This window comes from Acipenser ruthenus, chromosome 29 (assembly GCF_902713425.1).
Source record: "Acipenser ruthenus chromosome 29, fAciRut3.2 maternal haplotype, whole genome shotgun sequence".
In the NCBI taxonomy this organism is placed as follows: domain Eukaryota; kingdom Metazoa; phylum Chordata; class Actinopteri; order Acipenseriformes; family Acipenseridae; genus Acipenser; species Acipenser ruthenus.
In genome coordinates, this window is record NC_081217.1 from 21163608 (window position 1) to 21185079 (window position 21472).

Genomic DNA, 21472 nt, shown 5'->3' on the forward strand with positions numbered 1-21472 from the left:
GTAAGGAGTGCATTTTTAAAATTCTGCTCAGGAATCTGATCTGTTCATAATCTACACAGCACGCCTCGTTTAAAAGAAAATAAACCACCCGATCGTCCCGGGAGTATATGTACATAGAACACGACCACAGCTTGTACATGGAACACGACCACAGCTTGTACATAGAACATGACCACAGCTTGTACACAAATCTGAAAGCTTTTCACTGTCAAGAGAAAGTGCTATCCAAAAAAGGTAGATAGGAAGCAAAAAAGAAAAAAAAATGCTTTTGCAGCAACCACAGACACAGAAATGATAGTGCAGGAAATCCTGCTCAAACACACGTCATCCCTCTACGGAGTTTACAGTATATTGAACGAATAACTCACTGCCATACACAGATCTACACCAGGGTGACCAATCCCAGGCCAGGAGAGGGCCATTCCACTCCAGGTTTAAAATAATCAAACTACTATTGTAGCTAATTGGAGGGTTACTTGGGTCTACTAAACCATTTATCATTAGCAACAAGAAGCAAGCCATAAGCGAACATCTTGTTCCAGGAAGTTCCAGACCTTTCAGCAGTGGAAACTGCTGGGTCATCCTTCGACAGCTACATTTCAAATCCACTTGCACCAGAACCGAAGGGCACAATAATCTCTGCTAAGATCCACACATTATGTGCGCCAGTCAATTCTGTGCCTTGAGTGGAAAGTATTGTACAACTGGTCCAGAAAACAGGATTCAAAAACATGTAAAACTAAAAAGGATTATTTAAAGAGAGCTTGGTGTGAGTCTCTGCTGGGGATGGGGACAGAAACGTCCTGGAATAACTTGCAGTGTTTAGATAAAAAAAAAAAATTAAAAAAGAAGAAAAAAAAACACCTAAACATACAGCATGTATTTAGGCCTAATATTAGCCAATTTCTGTAAACCAAATAAACTCCAACACACACGAGAGCCCATCACTGTCATTTAATATTGCCAAGATTAACATTAAGCCTGTACAAAATGTCATAGACAGAATACCACATGTATTCAAATTCAGCAAAGGAATGTACATGAAAAGAAATTCAAGTGGAGAATGTTAGTTAACAACGGCATCGGTTATTTGGCACCACATTTCACAAGGTAAAGGCATGCTCTAGCTGCATAGAGGGCCACCATAACGTAAAATAAAAGAGCGTGTTACAAAAATGTCAAATTATAAAAAATAAAAAAAAGCCAATCTGGATTTCCGATTACTTTTCATTATGAATCAGTTTGTGCGGAAATTATCTAATAAAAGAAAAGAAAAAAGGTGGAGGCAGGGAGGGGAAGAAAAGCTTGGACATGTCAAAAAAAAACAAAAAAAAAAAAACACTGCATATATTAATCATTTAATGTGACCAAATATACATCCCTTATACTGGAGTGCAAGTTTAACAGTACACTGTTTTCACATTGCTGGCAGATACAGAACGACTGCACTAACAGTACTGGTTTCAATGAAGAACTTCTGTTAAAGCAAGTTAAAATGAAATGATTAATTCATTACAGTTAGCCAATACGCAATCATTTTTTAATCCCCTTCATTTCCATGCAGATCCCTTGGGCCCAGAGGAAAGCATCTCACAGGGGGAATAAAAAAATCAACATATTAAACAAGATTTTAAAAGATACACACTGTATCAAACTGTAATACAATCACATCGTTACAGCAATGCCTAAAGGACGCCTCGTTGCATGAACACCTTACAATACAAACGCCCTCTAATCCTGCACATTTATTAGAAATGTGTACAGTTTTCTTAAATTATGGGTACACGTTTGAGGTCCCCTTATTTTCTTACTGAAGAGGTTTGGCAACATAAAAATGTCCTTATTCATTCTGTCCATTTACAACATGACTTGGTGAAACAGCACAAGACAACAGCATGCCTCATGTTCCAGCATAATAAAACTTTGAACCACATCATGGTCAGCGTGCATAGTAAAAAGTGCTTACCCCGGGAGTGAGATTAAACCTAAACATGGACAAATTAGGACATTAGGTCTAAGATGATGGCGACTCGATAACCAGGTTTTAAAATTCCCGTCGCTTCGCTAATCATACTGCTAAACTGTTTAAATGTGGCACTGTGCCCCCCCCCCCCCACTCCCTCGGCCTTCAGAAAAAAAGGATTAGCATGGATCAGCATATCACCGCTGAATTTCAGATTTATTTACAGAATTTCATCTTGTCTGCTTAATAGCATCAAATATTACAGAGTTTTTTTAATTAAAAAAAAAAAAACAAAAAACAATTCAGAATGCAGATTTGGCGCGGATGAATACAAGGACTGCATGCAGCAACAGCAGCAGCAGCAGGTGGTTCCATTTGGTCCTTTTCTACAAACCTGCAACCAATCAGGGGAGACAGGAACCGATCTGCAGCCTGTGTTCATGCGTCACTCTAAAAAAGGACGACCTACAAAAAGAAGAAAATGACTGCAAATTAAAACTTCAGCCAGAAACTGAAGAGATCTTTCAGTCTGCAGGATCTCAGACGGGTGTTTTGAAGCTGTACACAACAGTTTGTTTAATAATTACATTTATTACTTGTTCCCTATGAGGTTTAGTTTTAAAAGATCTATATCAAAGTCAAAGCAGACAGGGTAATCAACAACAAAGGGGTAAGACTTGCAGTATTTCCTCCAGTGCTTGGTATTCCCTGAATTGAACCAATACCTATTGTTATCAGAAAGTTTACTGCGAGTCACCTGCAAGTTCTTTCAAAGCGTTCAGTAAAGTCCACATTCTTTCAAGTTGTTTTTGATGATGACATCAGTCACGGCATCAAACACAAACTGCACATTTTTCGTGTCTGTGGCGCAGGTGAAATGAGTGTAGATTTCCTTCGTATCTTTTCGCCTGTTGAGGTCTTCAAACTGGCACTGAATGTATGCAGCCGCTTCTTCGTAAGTGCTGGAACCTAGGAGAAAAAAAAACAAACGTAACATTTGACAGTTCATATCAACATTACAACAGCTCCACATTAACTATTAAGAGTCCTCTGCACACTCCGAACTAACATCAAGTATTTCAAACCACGAACCACACCTGCATATTCGGGGTAGCAGATGGTAAGGGAACTTCTCGTGATCTTTTCCTCAAAAAGGTCCTTCTTGTTCAGGAAGAGGATTATAGAGGTATCTGTAAACCACTTGTTATTGCAGATGCTGTCAAACAGCTTCATGCTCTCATGCATGCGATTCTGCAGGGGAGAAATGAAAAAAAGAAAGTTACAACATCTTTTAAATAAATAAAAACGTTCGACACATACATTACCAAATGCAAGGCTCTTGCAACATACAAAACAACTTATAACAAACTATGCTAAATTATTACTCACCATTTCTTCATCCTCTGCAAGAACAAGGTCATAGTCACTGAGTGCTACGCAGAATATGATGGCCGTGACGCCTTCAAAGCAATGAATCCACTTCTTCCGCTCAGATCGCTGGCCACCAACGTCAAACATCCTGAAAGAAAAATGAGACACAGGGAGGTAAGCTGGCACAGCACCTGCATGACACAAATAAACCATCCATCCTTTTAAAACATTTTTAGCACTGGTGCCCCTCAAGAATACAGAGTCCTTTTGTGGCACTACTAGTGCATTTTGAAAGAACAGTACTACACTAAAAATGTACAGTATATTTCTGTCTTGAGTTTTAATACCAAGCATATTGTATTTTATATTTGTAAACCGTGTTAAAAATCCTCCCCTGGTTAAGAATAAAACAAACCAAAGTTTTTTGTTTTTTAAAATTTGCCCATTTCAAATTCTCATTTGAGCAACTAAGCAATGCTTGTGCAAAGGATACATGTACACTGCCTAACCCACCATTTAATGAAGCAAATAATGACCAGGTTTAAAAAAAAAAAAGCTGTGAACTTTGTAATAATCCTGACAGTTTAATAACAAGCTACAGCAGTTTCCAGCGCAGCTACCATCGAGTTATGAAATGTTAATTTTATGCAGCTGGTTTTCTCAGTTGACAAGAGAGTTAATTAAAGCATCACCACTTCCAACTAGAAAAATAAATAAGCAAATACATGAGTCCAAGTTCCTTCAGGAGACGCACATAATATTTTGAACAATGGCAAATCTATCTGTCACATAACATGCTAACCAAACTCCTGGTGCAGGATGCCAAAGCAGCCATAATCCCTCCCCCACACCATGTGACACACATTGGTTCTTTGAAAGCTGCAAGGCTTACAGGGGATATAAAAAAATGAAAGCAACAATGTATGCTGTTGACACAATTTATTCCAAATTAGATCAATTTTTTTTTTTTTTTTACAGTCCATGTATTACTTGCATATTTCAGCAAGCTACAGCAAACATATGCCTCAGAATCTGATGTGCCTGGATCCATTCATGTATCACCTGGGTCCAATTAGGCTTACAGTCACATACACTGTGTGTGTGTGTGTGTGTGTGTAATTATAGATATTTTACTGTGAAGCAGTCAGGAGTTTGAGAACTTACTTGAAGTACAGGTCCTTGAAAGTGAAGTGAGTCTCGACTATGCCTGTGGTTTTCACCCTGGTTCGGAGCACATCTTGTTGTGTTGGGATGTAACTTGTTTCGGATATTCTGTCCAAGTCATTGAGGTAACTAAAAAGAGAAAGAAAACATTTAGACACTAGCCTAAATAATAATAATAATAATAATAATAATAATAATAATAATAATAATAATAATAATAATAATACATGCACACGGCAGCCCTATGGCCAGTATGTATGCACAAGATATGCAGCTTTTTTTCTTGGATTAAGTATATAGGACATAACCCCTTTATCATATCACTAAGGGAACAACAACAGTCAGCAAACATCAGTTGCCACATATACTGAAGCCTCTTTGTATTCTGGCTTGCACTGATCTGACGTCTTTCTTGGAGGTAAGACTAGGGGGGGAAAAACTGGCAGAGATAAATTGTGTTTCCAGGAATGTTATATAAATAAAAAAGTGCATCTATAAATCCTGTACTATAAAAAAATCAGACTGTGATCTTGTTATTTAGAACAGTTTAAAGTACGTGGCTGGAAATAAAAATGACGGAGGGTGCAGATTTAAAACACACCAATATCATTACAAGCAAAAAGCAACTCAAGGCAGAGAGGGGAGAAAAATCAGGTTCAGTTTGAAAAATAAAATGTATTGATCAGAGCAGAGCAAACAAGAGAACACCACGGTTCTGCATGGGCGATGTCATAATAAACCATGGTCCCTCTTATCTCTTCCCTCACTCACTGTTTATTTAGAAGCTGCCTATTTTGAGGACCGTCATAAATCCTCTATTTCCACAATAAAGGAATTCGTCCTTCACACGATAGTAAAATCTAGAACTTATACCCCTTCCCTCTCAAAAACCACTCGATCTCATGACTGCATTGAAAACACTGATGCACAGCTACATTCAGAATAGGAGGAGTTTTTGAATGTTACTATTAAGCGTTCAACCAGTTTCCTGGGTAACCGGCATCTCCTTTGTCTGCTCAAGTACCTGGGGGACAGCAGGATATGTTTTGTGAGATAAAGATAGCCCAACGGCCTGATCAGGTTTAGATAAAGGAACACATCAGCCCAAGTGCTTCTATTGATTCACTTATTACGTCACAAACATGCCCCCCTGAGTACTTACAAAAACTGAGACAGGAAAGGAGCTCCAATCTCAAGAGCAGAGGAGCGAGGACCAGAATCACGAGGAGATTTGAGAAGTGCCGAACAGAGCCTCAGAGAAATCAGAGCAGCGCTTTTGCTAGAGCTGTAGCCATTGTTAATATTGCAAAAGGAATTGTGTGAAAAAACACTGCACTTGCAAAACCTTTTCTGTACACTAGCACTGAAACGGAGCAAGTGGTGTCAGACGTGTGCCTGAATACAGACCCCGACCCCCTTTCGTCTGAAGTGTTTTACAGTAAAGTAACACTAGAGTGGACAGCCAGGAGCCAAGTATTTTAAAAAAACAATCCTAGCCCTTTTGATTTTCCATTCACTTACTTGATCTGGGGTTTTTGAAAATGCAAAGCCTATTCTAGTGGTCACTTCAGAGGTTTTTAATTATACTCATCTTAACATTGGAACAAATATCAATCTCTTAGCTCAACAACACTGGGATAGATACGCAGGTCAGGAACCCTACACTACACCCCCTTCCACAGAAAGGGTATTGCATGGCTCATTCACAGAGTAAAACAAGCCCATTGTTGAATAACCTTTGCACTATATACCCACTGAAGTGGAATGGAAGCATTGCACTACGCAGAGAGTTAAACATACTACAGGCTGCAGAAAGGGTGCGGACTGAAGCGAGCTGATCTCTATCTGGCGATAAGTTGATAATGTTGCAGCTAACATATTTCTGCAGTCTGCTGTTATTGTCTGAAGTACAAGGAGTTTGCCATTTCTTTAACCTTGCCCAGAGATACATTTTGCTGCTTACTAGCTATATAGACTTCCCATACATGCAAGGGCTTGCCTTAAATATTCCAGGAAAAAAAAAAAGTTTATTTTGAGTGCAATTTTAATAGTTTTTCTCTAGCAATTCATGCTGAACTAGAAAGTACATTTTGGAAAAAAGGGGTGCAAGATAAATACAAAGGTTGGATTGAAAGCACAGGCTTTAAAAATTACAGGACCAAAGCTATGCATCAAAATCTTTAACAAGCGCCTACATGAAATACCAGTACAAGATAAAAAGCCTGGCTTCATGCCCATGGGTGCGTGCTGGAAAAAACAAACATGCAGCCTTCTCTTTCTGTGCAGCACTGCACTCATGTTGTGGACATTTTTACTATATTTAACCCATTCTGCAGATTCACTTTCTTAATCTGTTCAGCTTTAAAAATGGTCAAGTACAATGTAACCTTTCTTGGTAATGTATAAAAAACATTAACGACCGACACATTGGGAAAGCTTTTATTTCTGGAACAAAGGCACTCATAAAACAGGTGATTTTAGTACACATCCAGAAAACAACACTGACAGAAACTTTTTTTTTTTTTTTTTTGACTAGAAGTCATGTGTTGGTTTCCATGTCACACTATTAACCCCAAACAAAGCATCAGATTTGAATTATCTTTTCCGGTAAAAAAAAAAAAAAGACAAACCATAATTTACAGGTTGTCAAAGCAACCGTGAACAGCGATTCAGGCTGCTCAAAAATAATCCTGTTACGTGGTTAATGACATCACTGGTCTCTGAAACCGAGATTAAAATAAAAGCACTGTCGGGAACAACGTTTCTGTTGTAATTTACTCTACAGTATTCATCATACAGAACAGCTTGGATGTTTAAACTCCTATTAAACCAGCCCTGTTGTTGTTATTGCTTTTGCTCAATCATTTTAGTTCTGGTAGTTATATACCTAGCTAATCTCAGCCAAGATACCGAATCAAAGCCACATCAACATGCATGTAATCATTAAATTCAGCTCTGCTGCAAAATGAATCAGAAAGTCACCTCACTCAAACCTTACACCAACACAATACCTACGATGTATACCAAGATGCAGGTGTGGTCCCGACCCACCACCCGAACCCACCACCGACCCACCGCCCAAACCCACCCCCGACCCACCGCCCAAACCCACCCCCGACCCACCGCCCAAACCCACTCCCGAACCCACCCCCCAAACCCACTCCCGAACCCACCCCCCAAACCCACTCCCGAACCCACCGCCCAAACCCACCCCCGACCCACCGCCCAAACCCACCCCCGACCCCACCCCCCGAACCCACTCCCGACCCCACCCCCCGAACCCACTCCCGAACCCACCGCCCAAACCCACCCCCGACCCACCGCCCAAACCCACCCCCGACCCACAACCCAAACCCACCCCCGACCCACCGCCCAAACCCACCCCCGACCCACCGCCCAAACCCACCCCCGACCCACAACCTAAACCCATTCTGCATTCTAAGAAATGGGCAACCTTGTTTTTTGCAAATTAAAGAAAACGACAGTAAAAGGGGAAGCAGTTCCTTACTAAGATGCAGAGTCGTTGAGCTGGTACTCTCTGGATCTGTTAAAACAGGCCTGGACGCCCTCATCTTGCCATAGCCTCTTTATTACACCAGCCAGTTCAGCACTCATAATCCCCTCCTCGGCAGTCCCTGCCAGCGCAAACAACTGCCGGGCATCGTCCTACAATAAAAACACACGGGTTAGAGAAACACGCTGACGGCACGGCGAAGAGAGGCTCCTCCGTCCTGCACAAAGGCATGACGCACGCAGGACGACGCATGTTCCTGTAATCATCAAGTACGTGTGTGTGCAAAACCCTGCAAACGCCCAGCAAACTTCAAACAGCTTCTGCATGTCATCTCAACCCATCCGTTTACAATACAGAGACAACAGGCAAGAGTCTTCAATCTGCAAACGGAATGTGAAGATAGCAAATCCTTACTCTTTCAATAGCTTTGGGGTGTGGAGGTAGAGATGAACAGCTGTCCAAGATCATGGACATCAGTAACCCATTATCAAATTAAATGTACCCACCTCCCCAACACAGTAAAGAGTTATTGATAAATAAAAGGCTTTTTTTCTCTGCTCCAGGCATGCGGAAACATGACATTTTTTTAAATGAGGGAGGAAAAACTAACAATGCACAGCACAGCTTGCAATCAATAAAATATGAAAACAGCAGCCTGACCCAGATCAAGGGTGCTGAAGGAAATCAACAGCTTTGCAGCATACGTTTTTATTTGCTGAACAAAAACGAGCCCTAGCATAATAACGTAGTGCTGTTGCAGGGGAAGCTCTGCTTATGAGGAACAGAAAGTTACTGACGCTCCAAAAGGAGTTAGAAATGGAGAAGCAAGCTTGTCTCAGGGTTGGTTTTCTCCTCGTGTATGATTTCACTGCCCTCCAGGACACAGTCCATGTGCCTCAGGCACTCAAATGACCCGTTCGACTGGGTCAGCACTGCTTTCCATTCCCAAAGCAGCCGCATTGAGCAGAACTCAAGCTGCAGGTGGCACGCGTGCTATTTTATATCTGAAGCACTCGGTTTGCCGTGGTGCCCCAATGACAGAAGTTTCTTGTCCAGAAACGCTGCCATTCTGGAGAATTGGTACCTAAATCACAATCCTTAAAACGGATCCCCATTATGCTGTAAATACCTGAAGTCTACAATTCAGAAAAATTCAGCCACTGAAAATACACAGAGTAGTGGCTAACTATGGTGGTACAAATGATGCTAGAGTACTTACCGCTCGTGTCGGGTCTCCAAAGTCTATCTGTAGTCTTCCCATGGCTCGGATTATTGCAATAATAGACTGGATTGTGTTGCTGTACACAACCACTTTGTACTGCTTACATTCCTCCTCTGAATATCCATCTTCATGAATAATTCTGAGGAATAAAAGACCGAATCAGAAAACCCACGAAACATTCAAGGGTTCAAATCACATGGGATTGGGATTTTGCTCATTAGGAAAGAGGAGTATCATTTAACCGTGCAAAATTTGAACATGTGTTTTTGCTAATTGGGGGTTATAAGCTAAGCACTGAATATAAAACTACTTATTTTTCACTTAACACTAGGAGAATATCTTGCAAACGTGTGGAACAGGGATAACCAAAAGTCTTTGGGTGTAGATTCAAAAAGCTTTTGAATTGAGTATGCCGTATAGAGCAGAGTTGTGATGCTGGACTCACTTCATCTGCTTCACGATGGTACTTTTCCCAGACTCTCCAGCACCTGTAATAAGAAAAAAAAAATGTAATTCTTACCAAAGCAGTAATGATATTATAATTCTGCAGAGACCAGAAGCTAATGTTACATCAAAGTGAACTGGATATAATACTGACACATATAACCAATATGCCAGATATAACTAAGTCACATTCAGAAATGTTTCACCTAATGCCTTTCAGTGCCATAACACCACAAAAGTATTGCAAAGTCAGTAAATTTAAATTAGGGCTGCAACATAGGGTACATTTTGACCTTCGAAGGTTCGAACCTTCAATGGTACTAATTTGCATAATTTACTGGTGACATCATCATTATTATATTTGATTGAAAATCCTATTGTACAGGTAACCCATATAAATGGAATAAAACATTTCACATGCAGTTTAAATGTTATACAGAACAGTAATCATGTTTTTATGATTGAAATAATACACGTTGTTTATGCACATGTAATTGATGCTGCTTGTGATATCTACAGTAAGCTTGCATTGCAGCAACATCTTACTGCGGCCAATTGAAAGAACTGCAGCGGACTGAGGCAAAACCAAGCTTTATTTAACACAGTCACTGTTCCAAGCAGGTTATCAGTAAGTCACATTTCACTACTACTAAAAATTATTATTATTATATTATGAATTTACGCTTGTCAAGTGACCCCGGAGATTATTTCCTAATGTCATCACACTGAGGTTTCTAACTGTCTACGTGCAGTTTAACTTTTCATATTAAAATTGAAACAGCAAACCCAACACATCACAGGACCGCATCCCTTCAGTGCAACCGGCCTTACTCAAAATGTACTGCGGCAGATTGCTCCTCAGCTGGCAAACTAATTCTCTCCTGAAGGAGAATGATCCATCTGCAGTCCAGGGAGCCTGGGCAAATGTTTCCTGGCACAACAGTATAGTTTTCCCAGCGAGACACGCAATGAAGAGGCATTTTCTGTTTTGGTAGTAACTAAACTTAAGGTTACAAAGCTCAGGGGTGTCCATCTCGCAAGCAAAGCCTCCAAGATGGCCCATCAGGCATCTGACCTTGACCACAAGGACAGCAAACAAACCCATCAGGGCTGTAACACCTGCAGAGTTTACAATAAGGTAGACTTGTGCTAAGCAGGCAATTAAAAAATCTACACTACAGGTGCTCTTGAATACACACTGACGAATTTAGGAAGATTGACTCTCTTACTATCATTTATTTAGCAGACGCTTTTATCCAAAGCAACTTAGAAATTAAAATATAAACAGATACAAGTTACAGCTACTAAAATTGCAAAACACACATATACAATACATACCAAATAAATCTAAAAAATTATATATATATATAAAATAGGAGCGAGCAGGGGAGGAAGGAGAGCAAAGAGAAGGAGCGAGCAGGGGAGGAAGGAGAGAAGAGAAGGAGCGAGCAGGGGAGGAAGGAGAGAAGAGAAGGAGCGAGCAGGGGAGGAAGGAGAGCAAAGAGAAGGAGCGAGCAGGGGAGGAAGGAGAGAAGAGAAGGAGCGAGCAGGGGAGGAAGGAGAGAAGAGAAGGAGCGAGCAGGGGAGGAAGGAGAGCGAAGAGAAGGAGCGAGCAGGGGAGGAAGGAGAGCGAAGAGAAGGAGCGAGCAGGGGAGGAAGGAGAGCGAAGAGAAGGAGCGAGCAGGGGAGGAAGGAGAGCGAAGAGAAGGAGCGAGCAGGGGAGGAAGGAGAGCGAAGAGAAGGAGCGAGCAGGGGAGGAAGGAGAGCGAAGAGAAGGAGCGAGCAGGGGAGGAAGGAGAGCGAAGAGAAGGAGCGAGCAGGGGAGGAAGGAGAGCGAAGAGAAGGAGCGAGCAGGGGAGGAAGGAGAGCGAAGAGAAGGAGCGAGCAGGGGAGGAAGGAGAGCGAAGAGAAGGAGCGAGCAGGGGAGGAAGGAGAGCGAAGAGAAGGAGCGAGCAGGGGAGGAAGGAGAGCGAAGAGAAGGAGCGAGCAGGGGAGGAAGGAGAGCGAAGAGAAGGAGCGAGCAGGGGAGGAAGGAGAGCGAAGAGAAGGAGCGAGCAGGGGAGGAAGGAGAGCGAAGAGAAGAAGCGAGCAGGGGAGGAAGGAGAGAAGAGAAGGAGCGAGCAGGGGAGGAAGGAGAGTGAAGAGAAGGAGCGAGCAGGGGAGGAAGGAGAGAAGAGAAGGAGCGAGCAGGGGAATATAAAGAGACACGAGGGATTGGAGATAGGAAGGGGCAGTGTGATGAACAGAGCCAAGAGATTATAATGCAGATTGCTGACTGGTCATGTTACCGAGAGGAGATCAAACAAACCCAAGATAAAATTTGTATTGCGGAAAATCCCTTTGAAAAATAGTCATTAAAAAGTCCCTTAACAGAAGTGGAAGCTGCAGTGTGATTCTAAACCTATCAAAAGCTTTGAAGGTAAAGCACGCTGCTTCGGGTTTATCCATGGAGGGTAACGGCTGGTCACTTCTACTTGTGAAATTGTATCCACTGTAAAAGCGGAAATCCCTTGCGCTATAAAAGATTTATTGTACATCATGAGAGAAAGTCAAATATGAAAAACTGCCCATAAAAAAACCTGCTAACAATGTAACAGTTTCCATCTTGCATTATTTACAATGCTTCCCAGTCTCTTTGTGTGTGTAATTCCTGTACTTTCCTCAATCTCCTTCTCAGTATTTGTTAAAAGCAAATTCATGTAGTGCACTGGTTAAGAGAGTGTGACTCACCATCCTAAAATAAATGACATGCAATTATGAAGCCGTTCTTTGGAAAGCACTGAAATATACTCGACTCAGTCACGGCCTTACCTTGTTGATGAGGACTTCATTTTGAATTAAATAAAATAAATAAAGGTCGATATTTATAAAATTTGCAACAACTAGGACCGAAAGGTTTATAAAAAGTTGAATTCCGCTTCAGTTTTTACATCAAGAAAAAGAAAAAAAAAAAAGATTATAGAACGCTCAAAAACTTTAAGACTACAATCTAGAAAGAAATGTTTACCACAATAGTGCTTAGCTGCCAAACTAATGGTATACATGCGGTAGTGGAATGCATCCCTCTTCTACTGCTGTACTGGGTGTGGGGAGACCTCCATGAAACCCCACCTATCAGATCGCAGAGCACTGAAGCTACAAGAATTTCCACTTTAAAACGATGGATCAGGTACACAGATTAGAAATAAGCTAGTACAGAAAATCACAACATAAGTATCGTTTTAGAAACATCAGCCACCATCTGTCAGAGAAAGGCATGCCCGGAAAGGATTTAACTTTTTCTTTCTACCATATGTTTTAAACAATGTTGACTAACTGCACATTACTGTAGCACAGAATGCATGTTACACGCAGTAAATGCAACACATCTGATTACATGGTCCAGTAGAAATCCAGCTACCAGAATCAGATTCAACCACGTTAATGCATTATTATCAGTCTTACAGCAGCAGCTGTACCAATACCACGCATATCACCAGATCACAAAATCCGTCTTAAAAAGGAAACACAGCAAATATTTTTTATCAACAGCCAATGGCACAGACTTAACCACAAACACAGCCTTTTGTTTTTCCAAGTTTGACAAGCAGATTGCAGTATGTAGCACAATCAAGGGTACTTTCTTAAGGAAACAAAAAAAAAGATTGTGATAAGGCACAGTAACAATTCAGTCCCTTGCTTCATGAGCGAAATCATTTAGGTAAACTATACATCTAGTCAATGCAGCCAAGCTAAACTGAAGCAGTGACTACCTACTGCACAATATGGTGCAGAGAATTATCCAACTTCTCTTTAGGACAGAAAACAATTAATGTCTAAAACAAACTGCTGAAACCATGACACACTTTCATCACAGTCAACCGTAACTTCATGCCTTTCATCGGACTGTCTTCAGCTCAAAGTTTTAGCATTTGCCAAGTGTAAACATAAACCCTCAAATCGTACAGTTGCCTGAACTTTGAAGGTTTCATTTTGCTTCAATGCAACATAAGAAAACGCCTGCCACATCTTCCCGACAGCCATGCATGCTCAAATAACACTGTGCTTCAAAGAAACTCCTGGAGCTTCAATATTTCAAACCACAACCACTTCAGCTATGGCGGTATAAACTCATCTGGAACAGCGGCGAGGGAGGGAGGAGTTTCAGAAATCCACTGCACTCACTCCAGCAGGAAGGCTATGAAACACTAAAACGTGTATAAAATAAAGGAAGCACCAAATAGTAGACAAGTCGAATTGAAAAGTGACAGTCGGGCTCAGAAACTGGTAGCTGACTCATTGTAACAAAACTGGATTAAAGCCCAGAAGTAGTTTGGAATAGCTCCAGACTCTTCACAGAACATTCAGCGGCCCAATAACGAAGCTCACAGAGAGCCCTGGATAAAAACACAATTGAAAACATTGCAAGAGAAGAGCTTTTATTTCAGGAAGGCATTACAGAACACAAGAGGAACTGGCCTAAAACCACACAGCTTCCACTCAATGTAAAGAACATCATGTGAACAAATGTTTAAGAAATGAAGTTGGGGCTTTATTAACAGCTAGCCACCATTGTGAAGCTTCACACATCTTCCGATCAATACAACAAAGCTATCACAAAGTACAAATAAGCTTTTAGAGAAATAAACAAACATATAAAACAATGGCTGGTTCAGATCTGTGGGTATTTATAATAGAGGTGCAGGTCAGCACACAAAATAAATGACACCTCAGTAATAAAAAAAGGCCAGTTTTGCAACAGCACACCCTGCCTACTAAAGCAGCCTCCACATCTTCAAAAGAAGCTTTATATGCAAGGAAGAGGCTATTGAATACAATACTGAGGGAAAATAATACATAGTATGCCAATAGGCTGACAGCAACCAGAGACAGGAGAATTAGCACATAATGAAAATAGGAGTTCAAGTATGGTTGATTAAAACACGCTACGTTCTCACCACATAACTCAATAAACAGTTAAAACCCCACGTTCTAAAACTAGCTTTATCAATGCGGAGTTTCACGTGCATAAGGAAGAGCCTACTTGTTATTCATGTCGACACCCTGATCAGCAAACAGTTTGGACTCGCTTTACTCCAGCTTCCCTGTCTATAAGGTGTTCAGGAAAGGATTGATGGTGTTTAGAAACACAGAGGATGTAAAAAAGTAGTATTCTGGGGAACCTGAACCAGACTCCAATAAGTAAACCATGCTGGATAAAACAGCTCTTAAAATTCACACGAGCATCTGTGTCTCCACTCCACCAGAAAGCGCAGGGCTAGAGGATCGCCGTTCATGTTAACATGTCTTTAAACTCAATGGCTTGATGGAACGTGTGCTCGTTTGGTGGTATCAGTTATGATGGTTTAAGGAGAGCACTCAGTGCGAGATTGGAGACTGATCTCTGGATGACACACTGGAGGCAAATCTTTAAGTGTTGGCGCACCCAATGTGTTTTTTTTTTTTTTTTTTTTTTAAATATATAAAGCTGCCATTTAACAATTAGGAAACGCTGCTACATCACTTCCTGGATTACAAAGAATTTTTACTGCTGCTGTGTCCTGTTAAAGGAAGCAGATTGATTTGTGTCTGTGTATCCCAACAAAATAATAATAATAATAATAATAATAATAATAATAATAATAATAATAATAATAAATAATTACAGCTGCTGGACAGCCAGGAAGTAAATCCACCACTTCAACTGAAATTCACAACTATAATACCATAAATGTGACATCATAAAAAGTGACTGAAATACAAAATAATGCTCATTCACTTCAGTGCTTTAAAAAAAAAAAAAAATTATGCATGTTAAATACTAAATGAAACAGTACAATGTACTGGTCTTAATTGGATCGTTACTCCAATCAGAGCACAGGGTTCAATAACATTTCTTATTCTGGCTCAGGTGTGCTGTAGATTATTCAGAACTGTCTGATCTGGGTTTGCTTCAATAATCTAAACCTCTACCCAGCACAGGAAATGAATAGCATGGAATATAAAGCTGGTTTAAGAAGGACGACGTGGTGATGTTCACATCTACCCTACCATGCCAGCATTCTGTAACAATGCTGTGCTGCCAGCCCCATCAATTACAGATTAAAATGCAATTACTGTGAGCACAGAGACAGTGAATGCACAGAGGACGTGCTCAAAGCATGAATGAACCACATCATAGAAACTGGCAAAAAAACAAAAACAAATGCAAAGTTAAACAAACCCTGGCATATCACCAGGAAGTAACATTAAATATTCAAATAAAGTGTGCTCATTCTAAAAAATAAATACCTGTGTTTTTTAATAATCACATTGTGAACTGTGACGTATTCGGACAAAACGTTTTCTGCCACACTGTGTAAAATGCAAACGTGGTTATTTGCATTGACTCTGGAGCTCAGATAAGTACAGAGTGTTACACAGTGTGTAACAATGGCACTATTCAGTGAATCCTGCAAACAAATTGTCTTGCACACTGCTGCACAGACACACCAGGCAAGACTGTCACCTAAACAAATGACTCGTGAAAGATCACTGGAGGTATTTAAATTGTTTATGAAAATGCAAACACCTGAATAAGAGATTAAATGTACAAATCTACAGTGTAAAAAAGGGGTGCATCTATTCTGGCAACTAAACATGTGTTAATAAAAAAAACACAAACGAAAAAAACTTTCCAGTAAATGTTAAATTACATTTAAAAACAGCAGTGTGGAGTAGTGGTTAGGGCTCTGGACTCTTGACCGGAGGGTTGTGGGTTCAATCCCAGGTGGGGGACACTGCTGCTGTACCCTTGAGCAAGGTACTTTACCTAGATTGCTCCAGTAAAAACCCAACTGTATAAATGGGGAATTGTATGTAAAAATAATGTGATATCTGTATAATGTGAAATAATGTGATATCTTGTAACAATTGTAAGTCGCCCTGGATAAGGGCGTCTGCTAAGAATTTATGTATTTATTTATTTTTTTTACTTGTTTGGCAGACGCCTTTATCTATGTTAAATTTAGCAAGTGTATTTTCAGTCTAAATGCCTATATCATTTGAAAGTAAAGTTGTTGAATCTTCTTTTCAGGGATTTAATGAAATGTTCATCTCGTGAGAGGGGATAGCGTGATGGGAATAAATCTGAATAAATAAAAGGAGCTGTTTGTGTATAAAATGTGCTGGGGGGGGGGCTCAGGGGCGGGGTACACTACAGTACTACTAACACCCCTCCGGTAATCTGGAGAGAAATGGTCGAAAAAGTGTGTGTTACTATTAAAAAATATATAAATTTAAAAGCATCAGCTGACTACAATAATATACTAAGGGGGTTTACGCAATAAGTGCAGAGATGTACAGTTTAGAAATTCAAACTACAAACGCTTTCGTTTATCGTTACTTTATTTCAAAAGGTTACGAATCAAATTCGGATTTTGCGTTCCCTAGCACTAACTTTTTTCGGCCCTCTGGACCACGTTCAGTTATTTTTTGTTTGGTTTTAAACGGCACCGCGACAAGCACAGAAACAAAACGCAAAATCAAAATATTTAAGAAAGTGCGGTTTGGATCTCAAGGGAGAAAATGCCAACGTTTGGCTCTCCATTTAACAAAGCGCTAGCAGAGAACGATTTAATTTATCAGCCAACGAAGAACATTGTTCTGCGGAGGGAACCAAGTACAGCCGATCTAGATTTATTTAGCTGAAGGGTTAATTCTCCGACAGCAGTCTATCGTGTATGCTTCGAGAGATATTCAACTCCAATAATAATAATAATAATAATAATAATAATAATAGTGTAGCTGGTAGAGTACTACTAATCAGAGAGACCAGTACACTCAAACTGTAAGGCTTGAAAGTTTTGTAAAAATGTTATACATCTTAAAAAGTTTCACCTCGCCAGGAGGGAAATTCTGATTGAATTCCAACCGGGTGTAAATAAATCGCTGGCATAAATCACACGGGGTCCCAGGTATGTAGCTTAATAACATATGCAGTAGACCGGGTTGTTGGTTAGTTAGATAATGTAATCTTGCACGACTTACCCAGCAACAAAAGTTTCACCTCCCGAGACGCTTTCTCGCCGTCTTCTCTCAAATTCTTGTCAATCATCTTGCTCCTCTCCGCCGCCGCCTTGTCTTCGACGCTCAGCGTGCAACCCATTTTGTTTTTTAATTAAAAATACGAGAGACTCGATATAAAAATCAAACGCACGGCACAAAACAATTGCTCTTCAGAAAAAAAAAAAGCCTTCAGAGCGGAAGAGGCGTTGGTCGCTAACACGCTCACATGGAAAATAAGACGTGCATTTAAAAAAACAAAAACGATTCAAGTTAGTCACTGAATTATATAAATGACAAATAAATGTCGTTTTGCGAGTCTCTGTAATAATACACAACTGTCTTTCGCAAAAGAGCAACACAACTACTAAACCAGGCGTTACCCCTTCCCCTTTTCAACTAAAAAATAGAGCATTAAAAATAAACACAACCAAAAATTGGTCACACAAAAAAAAAAAACGCCAAAAATGTAGACGAATGATATCGGCGCTTTCCCCCCCGGTCTCACTTCGAATCAAAAACCGTCCTCCCAGACGGATTTTTAATTCTTGTGCTTTGATAACTGTTTTTTTGTGTTACGGTCCCACACCGTTTCCGTTGCTGTTTGGAAGCAGAACAAAAAATCAAATTGTATGCAAATGAAGGCATCGGCAGTGCGCAGAACCCGGATGGAGGAAGCGGGGGAGTATGGGAGATGTAGTTTTTGGTATGCGGTACGTTTACTCTGTAATTGTAATGCAAAATACATGTGTGTGTGTGTGAAAGGAAGAATAACTGCAATTTACAAAAACTGACTTTTTTTTTTTTGATGTACACAAAATGTTTAAATTATTACAAAATAACTGGGCAGTTTACTTCCCTGCCTCTTATTACTCAATGTGGGTTAAAAAAACACCACTAATGACGCAGATTAAATTAAAATTCGAATCCACTGTTTTTCCTCAAACTGCTGATCACTCAGGTGCACGTGAAGCTTCTGTTGTTATTCGATCGCAGTAAAAAGAATTGGGGCTCCCCCTCCTGGCTGTTCTTAAAAGTACACTGCACAGTACTGTCATAACATATAGTGCACGACAGAGAGGGAGAGGGAGAGGGAGAGGGGGAGGGGGAGGGGGAGGGAGAGGGAGAGGGGGAGGGGGAGGGGGAGGGAGAGGGGGGGGAGCAGGTAAAGAATCGAATTGCGTCGATGCGTACTCCTTTCAAAGAAACTACCTGGTGCGATTTGCATTTCACAATTACTAAGATTTTCAAAATTCAGTATGCATTGCTTTTTTTTGTGTGTAAATCTAACCTAATGCAAGTATTATAAACAGACAACTGCAGACATGCAATCTCAGCTGTGATGTGTCATTAAAACTGGCATCACTCAAGGGCTAATGAATAGGGGAGAGATGGGGGTTCACACTGCCCTCACTCAATTAGCACTTCTGCTGAGCATTAGTGGTTCCCACTGTGGCCTCTGTGAGTCAGTAAATTACCCTGAATTAGTGTGCCTTTTCCTTTTTTTTTTAGAATACATCCCTCATTCTTGTATCATTATTTATATTGACATCGTTAAATAATTATTTTAATTATAATGATTCTAAACAGGGCTGTACGACAGCAGTGTGACAAACAAATATAGGGAATTCTTTATATAGAAAAACACAGAAACTTATTTTGCTTACATTTATATATATAGATAGATAGATAGATAGATAGATAGATAGATAGATAGATATTTAAATAAGAGGTTCCATGTTTTAATAAAGCACCCAGCTTCCTCTATGAGCCTGCAGTAGCTGCTCTATTTGCAGTAAGTGTTTCACCTCCCTTCTCTATTCTTGTATCTCTGGAGGAAAGTTTCTCATTCTAGAATGTCTCTCTCGCTGCTGCAACGCTGCGCCAAGCTGCCGATTGCAGTGACAATACAATTCAGTTTGAGTTTATGGCTGGTTTCACAGACCCTGTTTAGCACTAATTGTGGATTACCTTGCCTAAATTAATATATACAAAAAAAAAAGTGTTTGCTAACATTTCAACATCCACAACCTAGAAGTGGTTTGGTAAACTCAGCCTCAGTGCGTACGTGCGTGCATGCGTGCGTGCGTGTGTGTGTGTTTATTGCCATGCTGGTAGTGATCTGTGGAAAATTCCTTCGAAATGAAAGTGCTCCCTGTCTTGAGAAAGCTCCTGTGCTTTGGGGACATGCAGGGCTCTGTATTTTAGCAGAGACAAGCCCCTCCCATTTCAGCAGTGCCACTCAGTTCATTGTCTCTCTCAAGCAGGCACGCAGGCAGGGCTGCTTAATCCTGTGGCATGACCTTTTTGGCTGACGAGGCAGCTTTCTTTAATGCAACCCTTGTGTGGAAACCTACACCCCATAATCCCCTTAACCCCGCTTGCACACACACACATACAGTACACAAGTACGGACTCCCACACACACACACACACACACACACATGTATACTACACTCGCTAAATGCTGAAAGGGACAGTGTGTTAAGCGAAGTGAAAACCGCTGAGTGATGATGTCACAGTCATCCCTGGCATCACCTCACAGGATCCTACTGGCATCATCCCTCAACTGATGACATCATAATGCCTAACACTGCCCCGCCCCCCTCCCACTGCACCTGTTGGCTTGTCTGGTTTTTATCTCACTTTTTACCTGCGCAGGAGCTTGGTTCTGCTACAGTAATGAACTGCAGATGACCGGCAGATTCTAGGGTCTGTCTACGGAATGAAGCTCCTAGTTTTTATCATCTTTTTCCTGGCACAGTCATTGGCTGAAGACTTGATAAAGTGCGGGACGCAGAAGGAAGGCCTGCAAGTGGGAGAGAAGATGGAGGGGGGCCTTCAGGCCAAGGTCGGGGCATGGCCTTGGCAAGTCTCCCTCCTGAAGACGTCCGACTTGGAGCTGTTCTGCGGGGGCTCCATCCTGAACAAGTACTGGGTCATCACGGCAGCCCACTGCTTCAAACCGAGGAACATCGAGGAGCCCGGGACGATCAAAGTGGGCCTTGGAATCCACCAGCTGGATAAACCCAAAGAGTGGACGGTGTACAAGAGCCCGAAAAACATCTTCGTGGACGAGCGCTTCGACCCCACCAAGGGGAAGCACGACATCGCCATGCTGCAGATGAGGGAGCCCATGGAGTTCGGGGACTATGTCAGGCCTGTGTGCTTCCCAGACAACAGCACCTTCGCTCCGGAGGAGTGGGTGTCCTGCCACGTGACGGGCTGGCGCTTCGTCAATGGGGGCAAGGCGGACGAACCCAGAGTCCTCCGCCAGGCACCCACCCGCCTGATCCCTAGCAAGACCTGCAACCAGTCCGACTGGTACAACGGCACGGTCGACGAGGGCAACTTCTGCGCTGGCTGGGCGGGCCGGTGCCAAGGGGACGGCGGGGGCCCCTTGGTGTGCCTCCTGCCCAATTCTGAACGCTGGATCCTGATCGGGATCATGAGCTGGGGATCGGGCTGCAATCTGCCCAAGAGGCCCGTCATCTATACTTCCACCAAGCAAAACCTGGACTGGGTGAGGATGACCATGGAAGAAAGCAGGAGAGGATCCGACCTGAAAGAGTTCGGCTCCGAATCCGAAATCAGAACCAGAATGCTTTCCTCCAAGGCACGGATCCGCAGTGGATGTGGCGTCTTCGGGACCCTGCTTCTCAACCTGAGCTCCTTCATCCCGGTTCTTCTGATTGGATAAAAAGAAAGACAGTGGAACGGTATCTCTCTCTCTGTCTCCGGGATCGTGTGTCGAGGGAGGCGCCTTTACCGT

General features: G+C 41.6%; 2 protein-coding genes across 2 annotated transcripts; one reads left to right on the forward strand and one right to left on the reverse strand.

Moving 5' to 3' along the window:
* Window positions 1-939: 939 nt before the first annotated feature.
* Window positions 940-18316, reverse strand: LOC117430950 (guanine nucleotide-binding protein G(i) subunit alpha-3). The gene is made up of 9 exons (XM_059003762.1): window positions 17686-18316; window positions 9680-9722; window positions 9232-9373; window positions 8007-8164; window positions 4499-4627; window positions 3353-3482; window positions 3061-3214; window positions 2721-2932; window positions 940-2428 (listed from the first exon to the last, which is right to left on the reverse strand). The coding sequence occupies exons 1-8, from the start codon at window positions 17801-17803 to the stop codon at window positions 2742-2744; spliced, it is 1065 nt and encodes a 354-aa protein (XP_058859745.1). The 5' UTR covers window positions 17804-18316; the 3' UTR covers window positions 940-2428; window positions 2721-2741.
* A 2109-nt stretch (window positions 18317-20425) lies between these two features.
* LOC117426277 (serine protease 27-like) lies at window positions 20426-21400 on the forward strand. Its single transcript, XM_034043704.3, has one exon. The coding sequence runs from the start codon at window positions 20426-20428 to the stop codon at window positions 21398-21400; it is 975 nt and encodes a 324-aa protein (XP_033899595.3).
* The last annotated feature ends 72 nt before the right edge of the window (window positions 21401-21472 follow it).